The sequence below is a fragment of the Mirounga angustirostris genome, unplaced genomic scaffold, assembly GCF_029215605.1.
Source record: "Mirounga angustirostris isolate CCGP_5_RB_7025 unplaced genomic scaffold, mMirAng1.0.hap1 SCAF_6, whole genome shotgun sequence".
In the NCBI taxonomy this organism is placed as follows: Eukaryota; Metazoa; Chordata; class Mammalia; order Carnivora; family Phocidae; genus Mirounga; species Mirounga angustirostris.
In genome coordinates, this window is record NW_026991714.1 from 23,594,688 (window position 1) to 23,618,786 (window position 24,099).

The 24,099-nt window shown below is 34.5% G+C and overlaps 1 protein-coding gene across 1 annotated transcript in view; it reads right to left on the reverse strand.

Annotated features, from left to right (window-relative positions):
• Positions 1-2,891: 2,891 nt before the first annotated feature.
• KCNT2 (potassium sodium-activated channel subfamily T member 2) overlaps positions 2,892-24,099 on the reverse strand; it is a 224,905-nt gene continuing 203,697 nt past the window's right edge. The window contains exons 22-23 of the mRNA XM_045876372.3: positions 4,640-4,940; positions 2,892-3,260 (exon numbers count right to left, since the gene is read on the reverse strand). Coding sequence (XP_045732328.3) covers positions 3,172-3,260; positions 4,640-4,940 — 390 coding nt within the window. The 3' untranslated portion in view covers positions 2,892-3,171. The remainder of the gene's footprint in view (positions 3,261-4,639; positions 4,941-24,099) is intronic.

Genomic DNA, 24,099 nt, shown 5'->3' on the forward strand with positions numbered 1-24,099 from the left:
GTGAGCTAATCATTAAGAATCTGTCAATAGTTAGAAAGAATAATTTTGTTTTGTGAATGTGAGAGCTATTCTAAATAGATTGTTGAAGAATAATGCCAGTTATGAACATAAAGAAAAGTATAATTATTCATATTTGCAGTATAGCTTACAGATTAAAAAGTCATTTTTTCACATACATTTTATTATTTTACACCATACCCCTTTAGGAAGGCTTTATTATCCTCATTTGATGGTTAAAGAACATGAATTTCAGGGCGATAGTGACTTGCCCCAAAAACACATGGCCAGTTTGTTGTATACAATGCCATGAACTTTGAGGGGAAGTTTTAAAAAATTATAGTGAAATTTCCCCAAAAAATTCAATGGAAAGCAAGCAGAATTTGTAGATTTTCACTTTAGCTATTTTACCAAAATAGAGGTCTTCAAATTCCATCTCTCAAATCCTTGGGGCCAGATATGTTCCAGAATTGAATTTCTAGATTTAGAAAATAATATTGGTCATATCAACGTGCATTATGAAATACCACATGAAATGTTACTTACCTTCCTGTCAAAATACCTACAAGTTTACTGCATTTAAAACATGTATTTTTCTCCATTTCCAATTACCAAAGCAAAAGGTTCCAACTATGATCTTTTTCCTGTATTTTCAACTTCTTCATTAATGGCTCAATTTTAATAAACATGCTCGTATCTCTGTTCTTCAAAACAAACAGTCTCGCTTCCCTCTCCACTTTCCCATCCAGTTAACTCCATATTCTCACCTCTCCTTCACAATGAAACTTCTTAAAAATATCTGCTGTGGCAGACAGACAGTTGTCTCTCAATAGAGTAATTCTTCTTGTCTTCTTTAACATTAGATTTGGGCCACCAAAAATAAGACATATTCCTTGCCAATGGGACTTAGCTGAAATGGTGAGTGCAATTACTTGATAGTATGTTTTAATTGAAGAGAACTTTCCTTCTCTGGTAATCTCTCTCCTTCCTGCTTGATGGAATGTGGACAAAATAATTGGAGTTCCCACATCTATCTTGTATGGTGACATGATTTTGTCAATAGAAGCAATAAATGGTGGAGCAATGAGATAGAACATTAAATTTCCAATACCTTGGGGTTTCTAATATATTTAAATCCACTATATTCAAATCCTTACCTCACATCATTCCTCAAGCTACTCAAATTTGGCTTGCACACATACTAATTAACTGATACTACTTTTACCAAGGTCTATCAATGATCTATCACTCAATGACACTCTTTGGTATTATTAATCATTGCCCCCTATATCTCAGTCCAATACTTTCCAACATTTTTTTCACATCATAGAACATATAACAAATGATATTTGTACTCACATTGGGGTAACAGACAAAACTGCTTATGGCTGGAAGTAACCAGCCTGAGGAGTGCCTCTGACCACCCCAGGCCCCACATGGCCTTCTGAAAGTATAAAGGATCAATGTCATGATAAATCATGTAACCAATTGATAGCATACTATCATATTTTGGGTAATTCAGTTCTAGACATTTCAGTCTCTTGTTTTTAAAAAATACTTCTTCCCTTAACATTCTTGAAATGTTTTCCAAAGTTCTCTTATAGTCCTTTACCAGGGGTTATTTCATCTACTCCTACGATTTTAATTAAAATCCATATGCTCTATCAGCATATAGAGTCTTAAGTCTATATAAAATCTCATTTCTTTTTCTTGAGAACCAGATAGCAGATATCCAGCTTCTTTTACAACATTGCCTAGTTAGGACTGAGTTAAATTTATTATCTTTACCCCAACATATTTGTCTTCTTTCTCTAAGCTCAGTGAATGTCACCACCATATACTTAATTGTTCAAACGAAAACCCTCAATGGTCATCTTTTGACTCTTCCCTTTCCCCCTCCTTTATGTCTCATATCCAAGAGGTCAAAAGTAATCTATTCATTCTTTTGGAGCATGCCAGACCTAACTCAGAAAAAAGCAGATTATGACTTATGGTTAAATCAATCATCATGCATTTTTTTAATGTATGTTAAAACATTTTTCAACTATAAATTACTATAGAATATTGATGATATGCACAAAGAACATGTGGTGTAGTGGAAATACAAAGAGACATAGAGTCAAAAGTCGTAAGTTAAAATACTGACTTGAGTGTCTAGTAGGCTAGGAAATCATTTATATTTGAGACCCTGTTTTCTCACCTGTAAGCACTCCATTTGTTCACACATTCAATGTGCAGTTACTGGGTTCCTATGTGTCAGGAAATGTGTAATATATTGGGGATCCAAAGTTGAAAAGATGAGCAAGATATTCCCTTTCTCTCAAGGAAGGAAGACAAACATGCAAAATAATTGTTTTAAAGCACGCATCCTCAATGGAGGCAATATTGCCCCTGAGGGTACAAAATTTGTTTTTGTTTTGTTTGGTTTGGCTGAGGTGGGCAAAGAAAAATCTACTCCTTTTATGTATAAAGCACAGATGTACATACAGTAGTACTTAAATCGATAAATGGAAGATTTGTGGTATTAACTGAATGCCAGTTCTGGGCTCAGCACATTATTATTCATTATCCCATTTGTCCCTCACAAGAAACTTATAAGACAGACATTATTAATTCCATTTCACAGTGATAAAAAGAGGCTTGGAGAGGTTAAATAATTCAATGAGCCTACTGGCTGATACTAGAATATAAGTTCCAAAAATGCAGAGGTCCTATGTGAATAGGTCATTATTCTATTCCCAGTGTAGCCCAATATTATCTGTTGGATGGATGAATTATTGTGAGTTAGGAACACATGGAGAAGTCCAGAAGCTCATGATGTGTTAAATCCCAATCCTGTTTTCATAATCTTTATGTTATTAAAGGTGGCTAGTACATGGCCTTAGAATGGATTGATGGACCTATGGATGAATAGATGATTAGAATGGGACAGAGACAGGAAGAAAGAAAGATGAAAAGAGAGAGAAAAAAAGAAGGTGGACAATATCCATTCTTCTTTTCTGTAAGAGTTAGTGTGAGAATTAAATTAACAGATTTATTTAAAAAAAAAAAAAACAAGAATAACTAAATGCAAGGTACCTGATAGAAGTTTCATTAGCAAAAACATAATATGTTCCCTGATGATTCTCCCATGCAGCCAGTTCATGCATTTTTGTGTCTCTTAGAGTCAAACTGTTATCTGCCACACTGCTTACAGGACCAGCCTTGAGTTATAATGTTCATGAAACACAGCTGGAACTTGGATGAACAATCATTTACTAGAACTTTCCAAAAAAAGAAAGAGTAGCTGAATAATAACTAACAAAAGTACACATAAATATAGGACTATAGTTCTATAAGAAATACAATCATACTGTCATCAAATTAGCAAAGAATTATTAATATAGTTTTTAAAAGGAAGATCAATTTTTCTTTGAATTTACTCTTTAACGTAAGACCTTGTGTGATTATATTAAAATTATTGCTAACAGATTAGTCTGTACTATGTTTAAGTAAGTACTAAATAATTATTTCAATTACATATGGAATCCTGACTCCAACACATTTCAACTGTATGCCCTTGAGCAAGGCCTTTAAGCTCTAAGCTTCAAATTCTTAGGGTAAAGTGGGACACTTATCCACTCAGGGTTATGAGGAGTAATGAAAAAATACACATAAAGCACCTTGCATAGTTCTAGCAGGTTAACTTCTTTTAAACTCTACCTAATTCAATAATTAAAATTTCTCCCTATATACACTGTTTCAAGTTGAGACTTTAATAATAAAGATGAGATGGGACAAATATAGAATGCATTCCATTTTATCCTTAACCTGCATGATATTTATATTATCTTAGCTTCTGGTTTACCCAAGTTATATATATAAAACAAAAACCACTTTATCATCTGGCTTTACTCTAAGTTGACTAAATTTCTTTTTTAAATAAAATTCATAGAGTAGTAAAGAATATATTTTAAAATTATCTTTGCATTATTTATTTAAGCTGTGCTTTTTGGTCTATATGGCAATCATAGATCAACACAGGAACTTAATAATTATTGATGCAATCTACGCTATATGAAATCACATACTATTTGAGCTTCAAATTAAAGCTTTTGTAGACTTTTATTTCTGGACCACAAGAAACTAAACAAATTTTATGGATTTGGTTCATTTGTGACTGGTACATTTAGTTACTTGCCAATGCCTCAAATTCATATTATCCCAGTTCCTAGAATAAAATGTGGTTTGGGTGTGTGTGTGAGAGTGTGTGAGTGTGTGAGAGTGTGTGTGTGTGTGTGTGTAAGAGCATGACAGAACAGGATATAAATCTCAGCCATGCTATTAAAAAGCTAATTAGCAAGTTATTGACTAAGTTTCTTTATCTCTAAAATGGAAAAGTTTGGGAGAAAATTAAAATTAAGATAATTCATATAATAAGTTCAGCAGAGTGCCTAGAGAACTAAGCAAATACTTAATATTTCTAGCATTTACTTTTACTGTCATCATTATAATTTTCTGTATTAGATATGTGTCAGTAGTTCCTTCAAACTGGCCTGTGAAACAAAAATGTGATTCTTAACTTACTAAATCTGAACCAACTACACAAAGACTATGGTAAGAATCACAAGTCCATAGCATACAATACTTTTAAAGAGCATACCATATCCCACTGTAGAAAGACCCAAGTGTTTCATTCTATTTTTCACAAGTTCAGCAAGCTCTTGTCTTTCTGACCTCCTGTAGAGGTTCAGTCGCTGCTGGGTTATTTTCTCAGCTGTTTTACCAGAGTGTTTTGGACCTTTTCTGCTCAGTCTTCGGGCCCACTGCATGCTCTTTCTCCTCAGTAAGGGATGGTCTGACTGGTCACTGGAAGTTGAGTTGCGGTGGTTGCTTCGGTGATGACTTTGTTCTTTGGAGTCTTTGGTGTCTTCCCACTCTTCTACACTGATGGATATCTGAGACTTTAAAGGAAATGGATATTGATAATTAGATATCTTAGGAACTACTGAAACCTGGAGATAGGCTAATAATTTTTGCTAATAACTTGGTATCATTATATAGCTCATGAGAATTTTCACAGAAAGAACAAATCATAATCATTGATTTACTTTGTTGTTACTAAAAATATTATTTGAAAATACATTGTTTTGAACTTATATATGAAGCAGATAAAATAGCTTTGCATCTCCAATATAAGTTTTTATGAAAGGATTTCATTTTTCATGCATCTGTCATCAAATGACTAGCTCGCATAGAGTTGTTTGGAACACAAACAAAAAATAATAATTTAAATCTTCAAATAAAGTCAATGTAATGGACTTTTCTAAATCCCAACAGGTATTTTATATGAAATTTAAATAAAGGTTATGAAAATTGTTTTACTTTTGGAATTAATAATATTTTAAAAGATTTTTAAATTATTGCTCTTTCTAAAGATGGCATTGAAATGAACTTTGTAAAATGTGAATTTTTTTTAATTCACTCCTCTGAGCCAGAAGAAAACAAAAAGCACTTTTTATTTAATTCATACATTAATTATTCACCACATAAACCTTTTTTTTGATTAAAATATTAAAACATATTTCAGGAACTGTTCTCAGTATTCTAAGTGAAAAATGTTATAAATATTAATATTTCACAAATGTATTCTAGAATCACAAATAAAACTTAAATCAGGCTATTCTCCAGAGGAAGGAAAACAATGAACAAACTCAGAGAGTCTATTTTAATTTACTTTTTTACTACTAAATCTGACTTTAAAGTAAGAAGCTTTCCTTTGATTGTAGGCCCTTAATAAATAAGAGTTTCCTGTTTCAAACTGTTGCTTTTGATACCAGGAAGTTAAATGAAATGCAACACAGATCAAAGCAGGAAGTTTTACTTACTAAAAGCATGTAATGCAAATGAACAGTTTCCTGAATTATACTGTGCATAACAGCAACGTTCATGAATCTGCCAACTGTGTTTCCCTTCTATTGACTGAAGTTTGAACTTCAGCTCTAACAGGCATGTTTTGCTGGCTTTTAAAGTAATAGAGTTTAAATTACCAATTTAAGTAAGATCAAGAGGTAGATCCAATAAAATCCTTTAAAAGTGAATATAAATGATGGAGTCTCAGTTAATGACTTGCGTACAATTCCTAGTGGCAAGCTATGAAACTATCTCACACTTAAATTCAATGAAAAATGTAAATATTGATCCATATTTCTGTTTCAAAACAGTGAGTGATATTAAAAATAGTTTGTTTTAACTTTCAAGTCTCCATAGTAAGAGAACATTTTATTAAAATATTTTTAGAAAACTTATTTGAGATATAGAATTTACGTTGGAAGTATTAAAATGTAGACTGTTGCCTGGTTTTGCAATAATGGATACCTTTATAAGTCTTAACTTCCTCTAGTCTCACCCATTTGATAATATACTGAAAACCCTCTTCTGTGGGAGTAAAATACATAAGCCATGACTAATATCTACCATCAGTAAAGAATATCAATCCTTGTTCAGTAGTTTCAGTTTATATGTACTCTGTAGCAAAAATGAAAACATTCGTATTTAGACATTTGTCTTGCAGAGTTTTGTTAATCACAATCTTACATTTATTTGAAGTGATTTTTCTAGTCATAAGTTCCAGTGAGTAACAGTTTGATTTCCTACAAATACGTGGAAATAGTAGCCTTGCAAGTCCCATAATTCAAGTAGAGGATGAAACACTATCTCTTTGTGAATGCTTTTTCTTAGTTATATATACCTGGAATTGTATCAAGTAAATATCTAGAACATGAACTGAAGCCTATGTATGTGTTAGTTAAACACTACTGAATACCCTATTCATCCTTGTTTTGAACTTCCCTAAGAAAAGAATAGCATGATTTATACATAAAATCCATAGGAATCGAGAGGTCTTTTTGTCAAGTATTCAATAAAATAAGTATCATTTCTTTGTATATTTCACTTTAAGTACCAAAAAAAGTAATTAGAAGGAATAGAGGGTTAGAAATCAAAACTGACAACAAATAGATTGTTCTCTATGTTTGGAATTTGCAGGTCTTTCTCCCATCCTTCCATATGACATAATGAAAAGGAATAGAATTTTATGTATAAGATTACAAATTTGAATGATATTTTGGTTACTTCCTAGCTTTGTTCCTACAACAAAACTGCTTAATCACTAAGTAAAATGAGAATAATAATAATGCCCATCTTCTACCTCATAGAAATGTTGTACAAATTCTTCTAATACATTAATGTATAAAGAAAACATGTGCCAACTATAAATTTCCACATATAATAATAACATTAATATATCTTAGTTAAAATGATTATTGACAATATCAATTTCAGTGGAAATAAGCATTAGTTATTCTATTCCCGGGTACAGAATATGTATGTGTATGCCTGTGTGTTTTTTAAAAAGGTCCACTTATAAATATACTTTCTTGCTGTCATTTCATCATCTGATTTGACCCTATTATGTTTTGAACGTGACACACCATCTAGTGGACACAGTGTGCTGGAGACACAGAAGTGCCTTGATCATAGGACCTTTTCCTGAATTAGAGTCAGAGTGATAGAATGCTTAAAAGCAAGTGTGCTGGCCATCAGATAGACCTGGGTTTAAATACATGTTTCATCACTTAGCAGCTCTGTATTCCTGGTTACTAAACCGCCTAAGATTATTCCCATTTCCCTATCGAAAAATGGTAATTATATTTTTATTTTCCCACAGTGTTTTTGAGACGATCTAAGAGATAATACTTGAAAAGGGTATAATATAGTGCCTGTCTCAGCAAATGCTCACTAAATATTAGTTAATATTATGGCTCACGATCTGGTATGAAAAGACAGTAAAAGAGAGAGGAAGAAATAATTATGAGGGATTATATAAAAGGGAGAAATGGGTATGAAAAAGACAGGTTGTGACTCATATTTGTGATGCAGTTTTCTCTATCAGTGACCGTATTTCACAAGAAATCAAGGTGCTAGAAACAAACCCTCAGGGGTAAAGATTCCTTGGTTAGTTTCATGAATTTGAAGAAGAGAACAATATTTAAGTTAAAGTGGACATTTATTGCCCTGCCCTGCTTCTATAAATTATTCTTCACTATTTCTATGAATAATGAGAGGACTATGGTTTGATGTTTTGTATTTTAATTATCAGACGACTGATATAATTATTAATGTGAAAAATTAAGATTTAATACTAATGCTTATGAGAATGAAAAAAGATATTTTCATATTGCTATGGTCTGATCTGAATGTTATGTCCCCTCAAAATTTGTTTGTTAAAATCTTAAACCCCAAAGGTGATGCTATTAGTAGGTGGGGTCTTTAGAAGGTGATTAGGCCATGGGTGTGGAGTCCTCATGAATGGGATTAGTGCCCTTAGAAGAAAGACCCCAGAGAGATCCCTAGCCCCTCTGCCCTGTGATTATACAATAAGAAATCTGCTATCAGAAGGGGGCCCTCACATGACCATGTTGCCACCCCGATCTCCCACTTCCAGCCTCCAGAACTGTGAGCAATCCATTTCTATTGTTTATAAGATACCCAGCCTATGGTAATTTGTTATAGCAACTTGAATGGACATATTATATTATAGCAACATGAATAAGACATATTTTATATGAAATGCTTCTGGGACCATATTTATACAGTTCAATACGGAAATGAAAAATTCATATATCTAATCAACAATTTTCATATAAATTTAAGGCATTATTATTTTTTAAATATTTAAATATTCTCCAAATATTTATCAAACTTAATATGGCTTTTAAAAAGGCTAAAAATATTTCTTCACAAGAATAAGAATTGGCAGCTTTATAAATGAGAAAATGTTTCTTATGCCTAAAAGAGCTTAATTACTTTCATTGTTTTCAGAAAGGCAGAAAGTGTCAGGATCACAATAAATATCAAACATTCTTTTCCACACTCTACACACACACACACACACACACACACACACACACACACACATCCCAAAATGACCCAATTCAACTTCCTCTCAATTTTTTTTATTGAAGTGATTCATGTCATAAGGTTATTGAGCAATCTGTGGAATAAAGTGGTATTTTAAAATAAATCAATTCGCTCAGTAGTTTGAAAGTGACTGTTTGTAATCTGGATTCATGGCTCCCTTAAGAATAGTTTTATAGGCTTTAAAATAGCCTTAAACTGTGCTGATTTATGACTGAAGACACTCTGAATTGTTGCTAAAGAAAACAGAGGAAAATGAAACCACTGAAGATATGTTAGTTTAACATTTTATGTATTTATTTATTTTTTATCCCAAGTTTTTATTTAAATTCTAGTTGGTTAATAAATATGGTAAAATTGGTTTCAGGTGTAGAATATAGTGATTCATCACTTACATACAACACCCAATGCTCATAACAACTAGTGCCCTCCTTAATCCCATCACCCATTTAGCCCACCCCTGCCCACCTCCCCTCCATCTCAGTTTGTTCCATATAGTTGAGTCTCTTATGGTTTGCCTCTCTCTCTCTTTTTCCCCTTAGTTTAACATTTTATAGAAGAATTCCTATCTAATGTTTTCCATTAAAGGAAAGTTAAATTGCAAGAATACTTGAGACATCATCTATATTTAAATCCATATACACCTTGGCTAGTGACTTTGGGTTCCATGGAAATTTCTTTATATTAAAAAAAAAAATTCACACAAAGATGTTTCTGTACTTTCTATAAAGGCTCAGTTTATAAGTTCACTTAGTCTGTGATCTAAATAGAGATAGACAATAACTAGTTACATTGTATTTAGATGTATTGTCTATTTATTTATTTATTTATTTTTAGAGAGAAAGCACAGGAGTGGGAGAGGGCCAGAGGGAGAGGGAGAGAGACAGTCTTAAGCAGACTCCCCGCCCAGCATGGAGCCACATGTAAGGCTGGATCCCAGGACCCTGAGATCATGATTCCAGCAGAAATCAAGAGCCGATCGCTCAACCGACTGGGCCACCCAGGTGTCCTGTATTTAGATGTATTTTCAACATATTTTCAGAATCATAGAGATAATTAGAGAATAATCAATACTATATTCTAAAAAATGCTGAATTTGGAATCAAATACTAGGTTGTATTTTCAATCCCATCCAGCCAATACTTCATGACTTCAAACAAACCAACTGAGCTTCTTGAAAAATAGTGACAATTTTCACAGTTCTCATGACAAAATAAACAAAACTTAAGAGAATCTGTAGTAATACTCTAACATAAATTCTAAAGCCAAATAATTACTCAAGAATTTAGGTTCAAGTAATAGCTTTTTCTTTTTAAAGCTAATCACTTGGTGGAATAACAAAAATTATTTCAGTTTCTTGACTTTATTTTCCATATCTAAAAATCAGATATTTCACCTACATATTCTCTTAGGTAGCTTTCTATTTCATCTATTATTCTGTGAATATAAGGTTTACTCATAGTACGTAGAACCTCCATTAACCTGTCATTCCAATCCCATAACTTCAAGAGTCAAAATTTAATTTTATGTCCAAGTGAAAAAAATTCCAGGTTCTCTATTTAGAGATAATGCTAAATAATCCACAAATTTAGGCTAGTTTTCTACTGCTGTTGAACAGACTACATCTCCCTCTCTTTGTTTTTTTCTCGTCTCTTCCTCTTTCCCTCTTCCCCCACCCCATAAACAACACCCATCTTTCTGTTATTATCCCTAAAAGAAAATCAAAACTAGTCAATTACTTTTATGAGTTCAATCTCTTTTTTTATTGTTTGTTTTAAATTTACACATCAAGTTGCCTATTCACACATCCTTGGCAATCTGGTTTTGTGTACGTTTGTGTGCATGTATGTGTGTATGTGTATTTGATTAAATCTCTGCGTTTTTTGGTCTCTGTGGAATTTGAAACCTAGCTAATTTATTGTCTTGGTGGTATTTCCACATTGGTGGTTAATTTCTTTTCCCTTGAGCCTTCAAAACTGTCATTCAGAAACAACTAATGTACAGAGATTTCAACTGCCTACTGCCTTTCCTAGTGCTTTAAACCCAGAAAATAGTACTTTTTTCTGCTTTCTTTAGGATCTTGAATACTATTGCTAACTAAATGGTGGCTGTCTTCCCTTAGAATCTAAATAATTAATTTAAATAAATTAAATAATTCATCTGTGTTAATAAGAGCAAGTTGAGAAGGGAATGTCATCCTTATTTTAATTGGTTGTACTATTATGTTAGGAGTCCTTTATAAAGTGATTCATAAATAGGTAGATGATAGATAGATGGCATATATGTTACTTATTTTATTTTTCACCACGTGTTCAGGAAGTTATACTCCAAAAGAACTACTTGAGTTCTCAAACATATACAGACCAATATCTGGGGAACAGGTGTGGGAATGGATATTAGGGTGCAGGATAATGGTAGAAGAAACATTAAGTTGAATCAGGCATAATTTATTGATATGGACTCATTAAGCAGAGATTCTGCATTGGGAGTTGAAGCTTGGGGAGTTAGAAAGGGTTCTAACAGTTCATCTGGTTGGTTGGCCGTAACATGTACCAAAAGGTGGTCCATAGTAAGCAAACTGGACATGCACGACCTAATTTGGTTTAATGTAAAGCAAGGGATTCGAATCCTTGAGATTGGAATATAAGAGTAGATTTGTCATTTAAGACCCACAGTGAGAGAGTCTAGAAGGCATTCCTTTTACCACAACTGTGAGAAATAAATTTGTGAGCAGAGCCCCAGTATCCTTGAAGAGTTCAACGATTACTCTTCTCTCTAAGACCAGACCTTAGAGTGGTAATTGCAGTCACTAAATGAAATGGGAGTAGTTCAATCCCAAGGAGGCAGGGGCCAAGTAGTGGCAATCAATTGCCCAAGGCAAGGTGAGTGAACATGGTTGCTATAATGGACAGCAGAGTCAAAGCAGCAATCAGAATAGTCTGACTTGCACAGACCCATGGCACTGGTTAATTAATCATTGTGTTCCTATAGGTAAAACAGATAGGAAAACTACTAAATTTTTACCTAATCTGCATAAGCAGAAAACATCTAGATCAAGTGAACAAAACTCTAACCTGAATCATAAAAATAGAAAGTAACAACCTTTCAAATAATCCCCAGATTTGAGCCAGTTTACAGAACCAAAACCCTTCGATGAAGGAGAGGCTTATTCCTTTTCTGGAAGGACCCAGTACACTGCCAAAAATTTATACCAGTAATCTTTTTCCCAGGCTTCCCCAAAGGGACATATGACCTTTCACCAGGGTAACTGTACACTGAGGAAAAGGAAATAATCAGAACTTTTAGAGACTAGTAGAGACTGGCTTTGAAATGATACTAATTCCACAACACTCAAAACATCACTTTGGTCCACAAGTTAGAGTAGGAGCTTACGGAGGTCATCAATAGCTCAGGTATGTCTCACAGTGGACTCAGTAGGTCCCAGAACCCATCCTATGGATATTTCCCCAGTTCCAGTCCCACATTGGCTCCCTGACCATACTGACCTCCTATGATGGGAAAGGCCAAGTAGAAGCCACTAGAACTGCTTCTACCTAAGAAAATATTAAACTAAAAGCAATAATGAATTCCTACAGAGATTGCAGAAATTAGTGCCACCATCAAGGACTTGAAATATGCAAGTGTAGTGATTTCTGCCACATCCCCACTCAATTCACTTATTTGGCAAGGGCAGAAGAATACGGAGCTTGGAGAATGACAATGGGTTATCCTAAATTTAACCAGGTGGTAACTCCACCTGCAGCTGCTGCACCAGATGTGGTTTCATTGCTTGAACAAATTAACACATTCCCTAGTACCTAGTATGCAGCTATCGATCTGGTAAATGTCTTTTTATCCATCCCCATCAATAAGAAACACCAGAATCATTTTGTGCTCAGCTGCCAAGGCCAGCAATACATCTTCACTGTCCTACCTCACTGGTGTATCAACTCTCCAGCTCTATGTCATAATTTAGTTTGCAGGGACCCTGACATCCTTTCCTTCTACAAGGTATCATGCCAGTTCATTACACTGATAACATTATGCTGAGTGGACCTAGTAAGCAAAAAGTAGCAACTATCCAAAACTTACTGAAAAGACATTTGCAGGTCAGAGGATGGAAAAGAGATCTGGCAAAAATATAGGGGACTCTTACCTCAGTGAAATTTCGAGGGGTCCATTGGTGTGGGGCATGGCAAGATATCCCTTCCAAAGTAAAGAATAGTTGTTGCATCTAACCCCTCCTACAACCAGAAAAGAAGCACAACATCTAGTGGGCTTCTTTGGATTTTAGAGGCAACATATTCCTCATTTGGGTGTGTTACTATGGCCCATTTACTGAGTGACCCAAAACCCTGCCAATTTTAGCAGAGTCCAGAAAAATAAAAGGCTCTGTAAGAGGTTCAGCCTTCTATGCTAGATGCTTTGCCACTTGGGCTAAGTGATCGAGTAAAACCAATGGTGTGTGCAATGTCACTGACAGATAGGGATGCTGTTTCGAGCCTGTGGCAGGCCCTAATAAATGAATTACAGCTCAGGCCCTTAGAATTATTCAGAGGACAGCAAAGCCCTGCCATCCTCTGTGAATGGCTACTCTTCTTTGAGAACAAAAGAGCTCCTTTAGGACTCTCTTACTATTATCATACTCTGTGATGTAGGTCAATGGAAAACTGCAAGAACCTAATCCAGATAGAACTACTAATGGCCCGGGCCATTTGTATGAGTTTGGGGCTTTTGTTAACGTGGCCCTATGCCATATGTCTCTGACTTATCTGTGTGTTTCATACTGAATTTTGTGTACAGGTATCAGTACGAAGCATGACAGACACTAAGTTCAGGGAATGAGTCTTACCCTACGACCATTGGTTGTATGCCTCAACCAGGCATCGATCTCCATTCCATAGAGCATTCAGGGGAAGAACTTATATTCTGTGTATTATACAGGTCTATTATGTGGCTGCTTGTGGGGAGGAAGAGCAGTGGCCATGCTGAGAAAACGGCTCACTAAGGTGTTACAAAATGCTGCTTCTGCTGCTATGACTCTGTAACAGCAAAGATCCTGACCCCCACAGTTAGAAGGAAAAGTACCCATGGGCCTGGGTGGCATAGCTAAGGGGTTAATGCAAAACTGAGTGAAGCCTTAGGTTCATAATAAATAAATAAATAAATCCAATAACGCAACCATTGCCATCAGGGAGACCCATAACTCTAATGAAACTGACTTGAGACTCTCTGGAAGAGGAGACGTATAAGCGTGAGCAGGGTAGAAAGGATCCCCCTGAGGGTCTAGCAACCAAAGACAGCTCTAACCAGGAAATCAAAGGGAAGGAAAAAACAAACAAAAAATTGGATATATGGGAGGAAACAACTGAAACAGAAAGTCCACAATTTGTTCAACTTGAAAATTCTTAGTTTACTAAAAGTATTTTTAAAACAAAAAGATAAAAGGAAGCTGATTGTCTTTGTGCTTCTGCAACATAGGTTCCAAGTTTTAATATCTCCTGAACTGTACCAACTGGCAAACCTTCAGGGCTTTTTTTTTTTTTTTTGGTTGGGGTTCACATTATAGTTATGGCTGGAGATTCCAATAAACTTCAGGCACTGTAAATATGGAGATTGCACTAAAATTAAGGTAATCCCAATGGGGATTATCAGACATAAAATAAAAACACATAGGTACATAGGTATACCTCATCTTAACCATCAGAACTATTGCCTTGCCTAAATCCCCCATGGTCATAACACCCATTGCCCTACAATATCCCCTAGTAGACACTGCACACTCTAATCCAATGAGTTATAAATTAAAATTAAATGAAATAAAATCCTTGCCACTTACAATTGGTTTGACAAAATGGGGCCATTTGAACCTTCTGTATGTCCAATGTAAATAGTTAATAAGGCCTTCAAGGATTGAACAGGGCTTTCAAGGATTGATATCAATTATAAGAACTATTCAGAGAAGAGATGATAATTACCACTGCTTCTCCATTTAATGTCCATTCGACTAGTTCTTAAACTCGGAAAGAATGAATGGAACCCCACAGTAGAGTATCCCAACCTTAATGACATGTTGTTAGTATTAAAGTGCAATACCCAATATTACTGTAATTATTGACTCCATTCAATCAGCAATTGATAAATACTTTGCAGTCATAGACTTGACTAACATCTTCTGTTTCATGCCCATTTTGACAGCCTCTCAACCAATTTCACCTTCAAAGGAACACAAATACTTCTTTACCTGGCTACATATAGGATACCTTAAAAGCCTAACAAATGCACTCAATCTTTGCAGGCAAGATCTCTACTGCATCCAACTTTCCCTGGGAACATAGGTATGACATTATATTGATGATATCTCTTGCAAGGGGATTTATTTGACATACTCATTCAGGACATATAAAAATTCACAAAGGAGAACACAAAAAGGAATGGGCCATTGTCTTGCACAAAATGCAAGGTTCCTTCAACTTAGTAAAATTTTTGGGCGTTTTTGGTCAGTCAAGGGATGTTCCAACTCTGATACCATCAAGAAAAAGTTATTGATCTAGTAGTCCAAATAATATTAAAACAAATCTACATCTTTTAGTTTTTTGGTTCTGGAAGCAACATATTCCTCATTTACAATTTTTTAAAGCCCATTTATGCTGCTACTTTCAAATTTACCCACACAGAATGAGTTACAACAAAAGAATCTAGATTCTCTCCAAATAGCAATACAACAGGCAATTACATTAGTTTCCCCTTTCCCTCCTCTGCCCTCTACCCCCAGATGCCTTTACTGTAGTTCCTCCTCTAGTAATCCTGGAAGTTCTGAATTACTCACAATGACCTAATTGTCCATTGGCTTTCAATGCAAGAAACTGTCCACCTTAGTCATATGCTATACATTATGAGAACAGGAATTACAAGGCAGATGTCCTTAAGCATTTACATGGAATTCAAGAGTAAAACAATAATTAAGCACCAAAATTAGTGACAGAGGAGATACAAATAAAATCACATAAGTTCGAACAAGATTTTTTGAAAGAATTGCTCTATGTTGAGGATACCTATGACTGAGTTCAGGAAACATACTGAGCACTTGTGTGAAGCACTGTTCAAGGTACATGGGATACAATAGTGAAAAGATAGATGTGTTTTAGAGATAACTCCCTAATTTTAACTTTTATACCTCAATATCCTCAGTTGGGAAAGTAGAAGAAAAATAAGAAATTAAGACTATGAGAATGTATAGAAAAATTGATTATCATGGAGGCCAAGAAAGAAGTATTTTTCATGGAATAGGATGGGCGATGAATATTATCAAATAGTTCTTACTACAGCTTTTTGCCCTCTAACATACATATCATAAATAATATCTATTGTTATAGAGACACCAAGGAAGAAGAAGAGAAGTAATAAAAGGTCTTAGCTTATTTAGGGTCATAGCATTACCTATGATGGGAGATTTTATTTTTAAGACTTATTTATTTACTTAGCAAGACAGAGAGAGAGAGAGAGAGAGAGAGAGGTAGGTGGGGGAGGGGCAGAGGGAGAGGGAGGGAGAGAATCTCAAGCAGACTCCCCTTGAGTGTAGAGCCTGACACAGGAATTGATCTCATGACCCTGAGATCATTTGAGCCGAAATCAAGAGTCAGATGCTTAACCGACTGAGCCACCCAGGCACCCCTATGATGGGAGACTTTTTAATAAAGGTTTTATATCTTCTAATCATATGTATGTTATAGAGGTTACTGGTAATCCTGAGAGATGAATTTTCTAAATAGTAATTTACAATATTTAAGGGTTAATATTTCTCTAAAGTATACATAACTCTTTTGAGTTGTAGTATTCAGAAATATATTTCAAATATTTAATGAAATTGCCTTAATTATGTTATGTTTCTATGACAATGCTACTAACCAATGCCACTAACACCACTTTTCTCATTGTTTTTCTTATGAAGTCAGACAATGTCCACCTTCTTTCACTGTGTAGTAGTGAAATGTTTTTTATCTTCTCTGGTATAGCATTTTTTCTTCTCTTCAAAATAATGCTTGTCTTTTTTTTAAGGTGGAGTGATAATATTACCAGCATCAGAATTGTTATTATTGTACATTTTGCAACTACTTTTTTGTAGGTCTCAAGATAGTTTTTTACTCTTCTAATAGTTATTTAATTTTAACTGTTGTGTTCCATACATTGATGTGTGTCCAATAGATCAGAATCAAAATCTGGCCCAAATTTAGACTGATTTCTCCATCATTAATTTTTGTTTTATAAGGAAACTAAAAAGTGGTTTTCCTTAACCAATTCATTCATTTTATGTCTAGAAATAACTACATATAAGAATATGTTTGCTTTCAATGACATATCAGATAAAGGGCTAGTATCCAAAATCTATAAAGAACTTATCAAACTCCACCCAAAGAACAAATAATCCAATCAAGAAATGGGCAGAAGACATGAACAGACATTTCTCCAAAGAAGACATCCAAATGGCCAACAGACACATGAAAAAGTGCTCAACATCACTTGTCATCATGGAAATACAAATCAAAACCTCAATGAGATAACACCTTACACCAGTCAGAATGGCTAAAATTAACAAGTCGGGAAACGACAAATGTTGGCAAGGATGCGGAGAAAGGGGAACTTTCCTACACTGTTGGTGGGAATGCAAGTTGGTGCAGTCACTCTTGAAAACAGTATGGAGGTTCCTCAAAAAGTTGAAAATAGAGCTACCCTACAACCCAGCAATTGCACTACTGGGTATTCACCCCAAAGATTCAAATGTAGTGATCCAAAGGGGCATGTGCACCCTGATGTTTACAGCAGCAATGTCCACAATAGCCAAACTATGGAAAGGGCCTAGATGATCATCAACAGATGAATGGATAAAGAAGATGTGGTATATATATACAATGGAATATTATGCAGCCATCAAAAAATGAAATCTTGCCATTTGCAATGACATGGATGGAACTAGAGGGAATTATGCTAAGCAAAATAAGTCAGTCAGAGAAAGAAAATTAACATATGATCTCACTGACATGTGGAATTTGAGAAACAAGGCAGAGGATCATAGGGGAAGGGAGGGAAAAATGAAACAAGACAAAACCAGAAAGGGAGACAAACCATAAGAGACTCTTAATCTCAGGAAACAAACTGAGAGCTGCTGGAGTGGAGGGGGGGTGGGAGGGATGGGGTGACTGGGTGATGGACATTGGGGATGGTATGTGCTATGGTGAGCGCTGTGAATTGTGTAAGACTGATGAATCACAGACCTATACCCTTGAAACATATAATAATACATTATATGTTAATAAAAACAAAACGAAACAAAACAAAAAGAATGTATTTGCTTTCTACATAAAACATCCTTTTGGGGTTTCTATGTTTAGGTTTTCATATACTATACAGACTTATATATGTGTGTATAGAGAATAGCTTATACACTTGAATAGCTTTAAACTCTAAAACTGACCTACAACAAACAAATAATCAACAAATAGAAGAGCATTGAATAAGCACACAGGTTTAACATGCTCATAAATGTACTCCAATGGTTTACATTATTAGAATCATCCTTTCATTGCCAGGTTTGTCCTCTTCACAGTTCAATTTTCTCATCATTTTGCAGAATTACAGGAATACACAGCCTAAGGCAATGGTTTCAACCATGGGTATATGTGTGTGAGGTACGTCCTACATACTATAGGGTAAGTCAGGGAGGATATCATTCTATCACCTCCAGTATTTTACATTCCAGGAAAAAAGGACCTAAGCATATGAATTTATGAGAAACTATTACTGTGATTCTAATAGGCATATAGCACCAATTCTGCCATGCCCCAAACATTTTAAACACACACACACACACACACACACAAACTCCTCTTTCCTATCATTTGAGAACCACTGCCCTAAAGCATATGCAGTTATGGATAAATGAGCCTGTGGAAAGAAAATTTCTATGATATATGTAATGTCTTAATTAAAGAGCAGACATAATGATATAAGACTTGGAAGATATAAATATTCACATTCTTATATAAAGAATCTATACAAAACAGTATTATTGATCCAAGTATATTGTTGCTTACATATCACCACTCCTTTATGAAAACCTAGGTGACCTAGATCAACTTTATAATTTTCCATTTGGCTCTGATTATTTTATAGACTCTAGCAGCCATTCAACAAGGGGCTGTGACTAAAGGCTTAATTTACTTCCTATGGCAGTGCAAAGTGAAAGAATGATCTCCATGCAGTTTAAGATGTTAAATGGACAAAAAGCCATGACTATGTAGTTAAATTAAATCAAACAGATTGGATGCGTTTAAACAGCTTCTTGCTAATAAGTATGCCATTGAGATTCTTATTAAGTTACAGTAAATAAATAATGCAAGTAAGAAATGTTTTCCTGGGGATGGAAATGCACAAGATAAGAATCAGAGCCAGAAAATATTTTAAAAGAATTGTAAAATAAGGTAAGAAAAAGATCCAAGAGTAAAATTTCTGTAAGAAAGTGAAAGAAAATGACAGAAGAGCCCAGACTTAAGGTGTGTGTGTGTGTGTGTATAAATTAGAGTGCATTTGAGGTTAGTGAATATATCTATGTTTGACTAATATTACAAGGTATTTACTTATCCAATTACAAGAATACTTACTATTATATTATTTATAAATGTAAGTGTATTGAAACAAATGTTTTCTAAGGGAATGCCATCCACTCAAAGTGATGTAGCAGAGAAAATTGATGAAATAAGATCTATGTTACTCTATGTACTTACCCCAGAATTGTTTGCAATTAGCTATGAACAATTAACACATATCTGCCCCTTTTTATAATTTGTGAAGTGATAATCATATGCTCCCTATTTAGTCTTCACTTTGCTATGTGTTGAGAATGGACCATTTCACGCACAGCTAGTAAAAGGAAGAGCCAACATTTAAACCCAGATCATCTGGTACCAACTCCATTGCTATTTGGTCAGACAGAATAATTGAATAAATTATTTGTATGGGGAACAGGAACAGAAGGAGTATCAAAAAAGAATGGCCAGAATATAGAGCAGTTTAAAATCCAGCAACAAGAAATTTGACTTGATAAAGTAGGCATCAAACATCCACTATATTCATCATGTATCATGTGAGTAAAGTAAGGAATATGGTCATTAATCTGTCTGTTCTATGTAAGATTTTGAAGGGAAGAGAATTTAGATATAGCAAATCCATCAAGAAGTAATTAAAGAATAGGCATGAAATTTTCATGTTAGCTTTCTGAGAAATCTTTCTTGTATGTTTACTGATGCATTCCAAGCATCTAGGTGGGTGCATCTGGTGCCTAGCGGTGCTCAATAAATATTTGTAGTTCTGGTAGATAGTAAAGTGAAGAGAATCTGGCAGAAAATGAGCTTGTTCTTCATTTTTAGAAATTAGAAGGACAGAAAACACAAACTTGCTATCGATTAACATAGAAGTACTAACTGAAACCACAAGACATAACAAGTGTTCTGAGATCAAGTGTAGAAAAAGACCAAAAGACTATAAAACATAACTTTAGTAAATGCCTGGTTACTGTTCAAGTGTCATTTCCCATATTGATTCTCAACCAAAGCATTTGAGGACCTCAAAATAGATGGTGAAAGAGAAATGTAGCTCAGAAATCAGTAGAGGCTGCTACAGTGAGACCCAGTGATTAAAAGAAGCTCTGGTGTCAGATAGTGATAAATTCTAAAAACCAGGTTGGCTGCTTCCAAAGTTTTTGACATTGGTCAAGTTAACTTGTCTACATCTCTGCTTATTTAAAAATAAGAATAATATTGTATGCCATATTGGCTTCTGGTGAGGATTAAATAAAATAATAAAGTGCTTAGCATTGTGCAGGGATCAAGATTAAGGCTCTGGGTGAGACTAACGGCAGTGAAGCTTAGCCTACCTTCAGGTGGTTAACGGAGTATTTTCTGGAAACTAAAGATGAAGTCCAGTCCTAGAAGGGAGACAAAGGCAGATTGCTGCAGCTACTTGGAGTCTTGAGCTCCAGAGCCAATCTCAGGGACAATGGGTTAGGGAGAAGCCTTCAGATGAAGATCACATTGGCAGCATCTGAAATGAACTGTTATAGGCAGAAACTGAACAGTAGAAAGAAGGGGAACAGTTTAAGAAATAAACCAATAAAAACAGGTAAAACAGGTAAAGAAAGTAATTCATAATATGAAAACTGAGGATAAAAGAATTTTAAGATGTAGGAGGTAATGACCCCTACTCAAGATTATATGATGTTTAAACAAATAAAAACTAATATAAAATGCCAAGGATTTTGGCTTAAAGATTTCTACTGATTCAAGAACAGGATAAATAGAGTAGTGGGAAAAAAAACTGTGGAAGACACTGATAAGGAACAGAATAGACAGCATATACGAACTTTTCTCAGAGCTTAACAAGAATAAGATAAGTAAAAATTGAATGACGGGGAGCCTGGCTGGCTTAGTCAGTAGAGCATGCCACTCTTGATCTTGGGGTTGTGAGTTCAAGCTCCACAGTGGGCATAGCAATTACTTAAAAATAAAAAATCTTTAAAAAAGAGGATAAAAGGGAAAATTTTTCTTGAGAACTGGGGAAACTTGGGTATATTTGAAGGTAAAGGGAGAGAGTTGATGGAGAGGAAAAAAAAACGCTAAAAACAAAAACTAGAGCTGGAAAGAATGGGAATTGTTGTAGAAACAAATGGAATTACAAAGATAAATGTCTTCATATCCAAAGTACAATTAGAGTTTCTTTTTTCCTTCATAAAAAGGATTGTAAGAAAAATACTTATATTGGAAAACTCAAACTTCCCAGTAGAGGGAAGGCACTTTGGTTACATAGGGAACTGATTGAAGGATGTCGAGACCCTAGAATAATAACTATAGAAAGAAAGCAATTAATGGGAAAAAGTTCCAAAAGTCAACTTGCAATTGGCTGCCATGATTCAGAAATGAGCCAAACCTTTGCCTTCCTGCATCTGAAATGGTAAGTTAGAGAAAAGAGGTGATAGAGATGTGTAACATCTGAATAAAAACTGCAGAACATTTGAATCAATACATAGAACTGCCAACATAGCCAAAACCTACACCTAAAAGTTTCACTCCACTTCCAAACATAAAGCTATAAAGTTTTTAACCAAATGAAAATTCTGATCTTTCTGGGACATAGAGTGAACCCCAGCAAGTGTTTCTACCATTGAGGACCAGGTCTGGACTTATACCTGAGAATCCCTTTAGGAAAGACAAGATGAAACAACTCTGCTGTTGACATGTTACTAAAATATTTTATGAATTAATGCATGCCAATTCAATACCCTTGAGATTTTATTTGTACAGCTGGTCAGGTCAAATATTGGTATAAATTAAAAATTTAGAAATATATGTTGATCTCATTATAAAACATTTTCTAAAAAAGCAACAATAAAACTATAAAATGAGTTCCCCAAACCCAGTATGTGCCAGGAATATGTTCTGTTTTGATCTAAAATTTTAATTTGCTCAACCTGCAGGTAGCCATGGTAGCTGAAACCCCTTAGCAGCTTCATGCCAAACAAACATTACATTTTCAATGTGGACCATGATGGGAGGAAAGCACTCCTCTAAAATGTTATTCATTCAGGCCCAAGGGAAGCTTCCTTGGTAATATTTAGTAAATTCTGAAAGATTCAATATATAATAAAACAAAATAAGAATATTGAAAAATATAATAGAGGTATAGCTCATAAAATCATAAATAAATAATTTAAGATGTTTAAAAGAATTTAATGAACAAAATTTGCATTTATTATATGGATTCAAATCTATGATGTAGTTAACAGTCATTACATCAAAAATGTGGATATTATGAATATAGAACTTTTCTCTAAATTCCAACAAGTTCAAAAATAGACTTGCAGCTTTCTTTTTCTTTTTCTTTTTTTTTAATTTTATTTTTCTTAAATCAACGTGTACTTTTAGATGGTAACTTTGGCACACAAGCTTTACACTTAATGTGCTAAATTCTACCATTGCTTTGACATTCAAAATGCAATTTTTAAAGTGGAAAATATTTATATTTGTAATGGTTTCATTAATTATATTTATGCTTGGGAGTCTGCATTAAGTGCTAAGAACATAATGACAATTATTTATCATAGTTTATATGAAGAAAACGGAAAATAAAATTAAAAATACAAATCCCATGAAGATAATATCATGGTTTTAGGAATATAAGTGCATCATATGCATATGTATGCATAATATATGCATACATTTTAGGTTTTAGGTTTTAGGAATATAAGTGCATGCATATGCATATGTATGCATAATATATATTATTAAGAATTTTATTTTTATTGTAACAAATCAATTATTAGCCCAGATCAATGTTATCAAACACTAAACTGATGGCTTCTTAATGGCAATAAATTAAAATTATTAAAGAATAAAATCAACGTTAAAAAGTGTACTAGAGAGGGGCGCCTGGGTGGCTCAGTTGGTTAAGCGACTGCCTTCGGCTCAGGTCATGATCCTGGAGTCCCGGGATCGAGTCCCATATCAGGCTCCCTGCTCAGCAGGGGGTCTGCTTCTCCCTCTGCCCTCTTCCCTCTCGTGCTCTCTGTCTCTCATTCTCTCTCTCTCAAATAAATAAATAAAATCTTTAAAAAAAAAAAGTGTACTAGAGAAAGCCATCCCAGGTCCTATTGTTCCTATACCCCTTTCTAGGAGGACCAGCCTACATAGGTAGCATGGGGAAAGATAAGTTTCACATCCCATGACTGCCAACCCTTTTTTAGTCTCAGTTGATTGCACTGAAGGTGGGTACCTCATTCAAGGACAGACAGACAATACACAGCCAGTAAGCGACGAGCAGGTAATGACACTACACAGTAAAATATATGATTGGATTAATATACAAACATAATTTCAAGACAAACAGGTAAAATGAACTTGCAATATTATTAGGGAAATATAGACATGCTAACTTGAAAATAGAACATTTATAACACTTCAGCTTAATTAATTTAACATCTGAAATACTGAATTCAATTCTCTTTCCCTTTAACAGCTCTGAATTCACATATTAAACTATTTGAGGAAAGGGAGACAAAAATACTTACTTGTGATGCTGTTTCTCGAGACTGACACA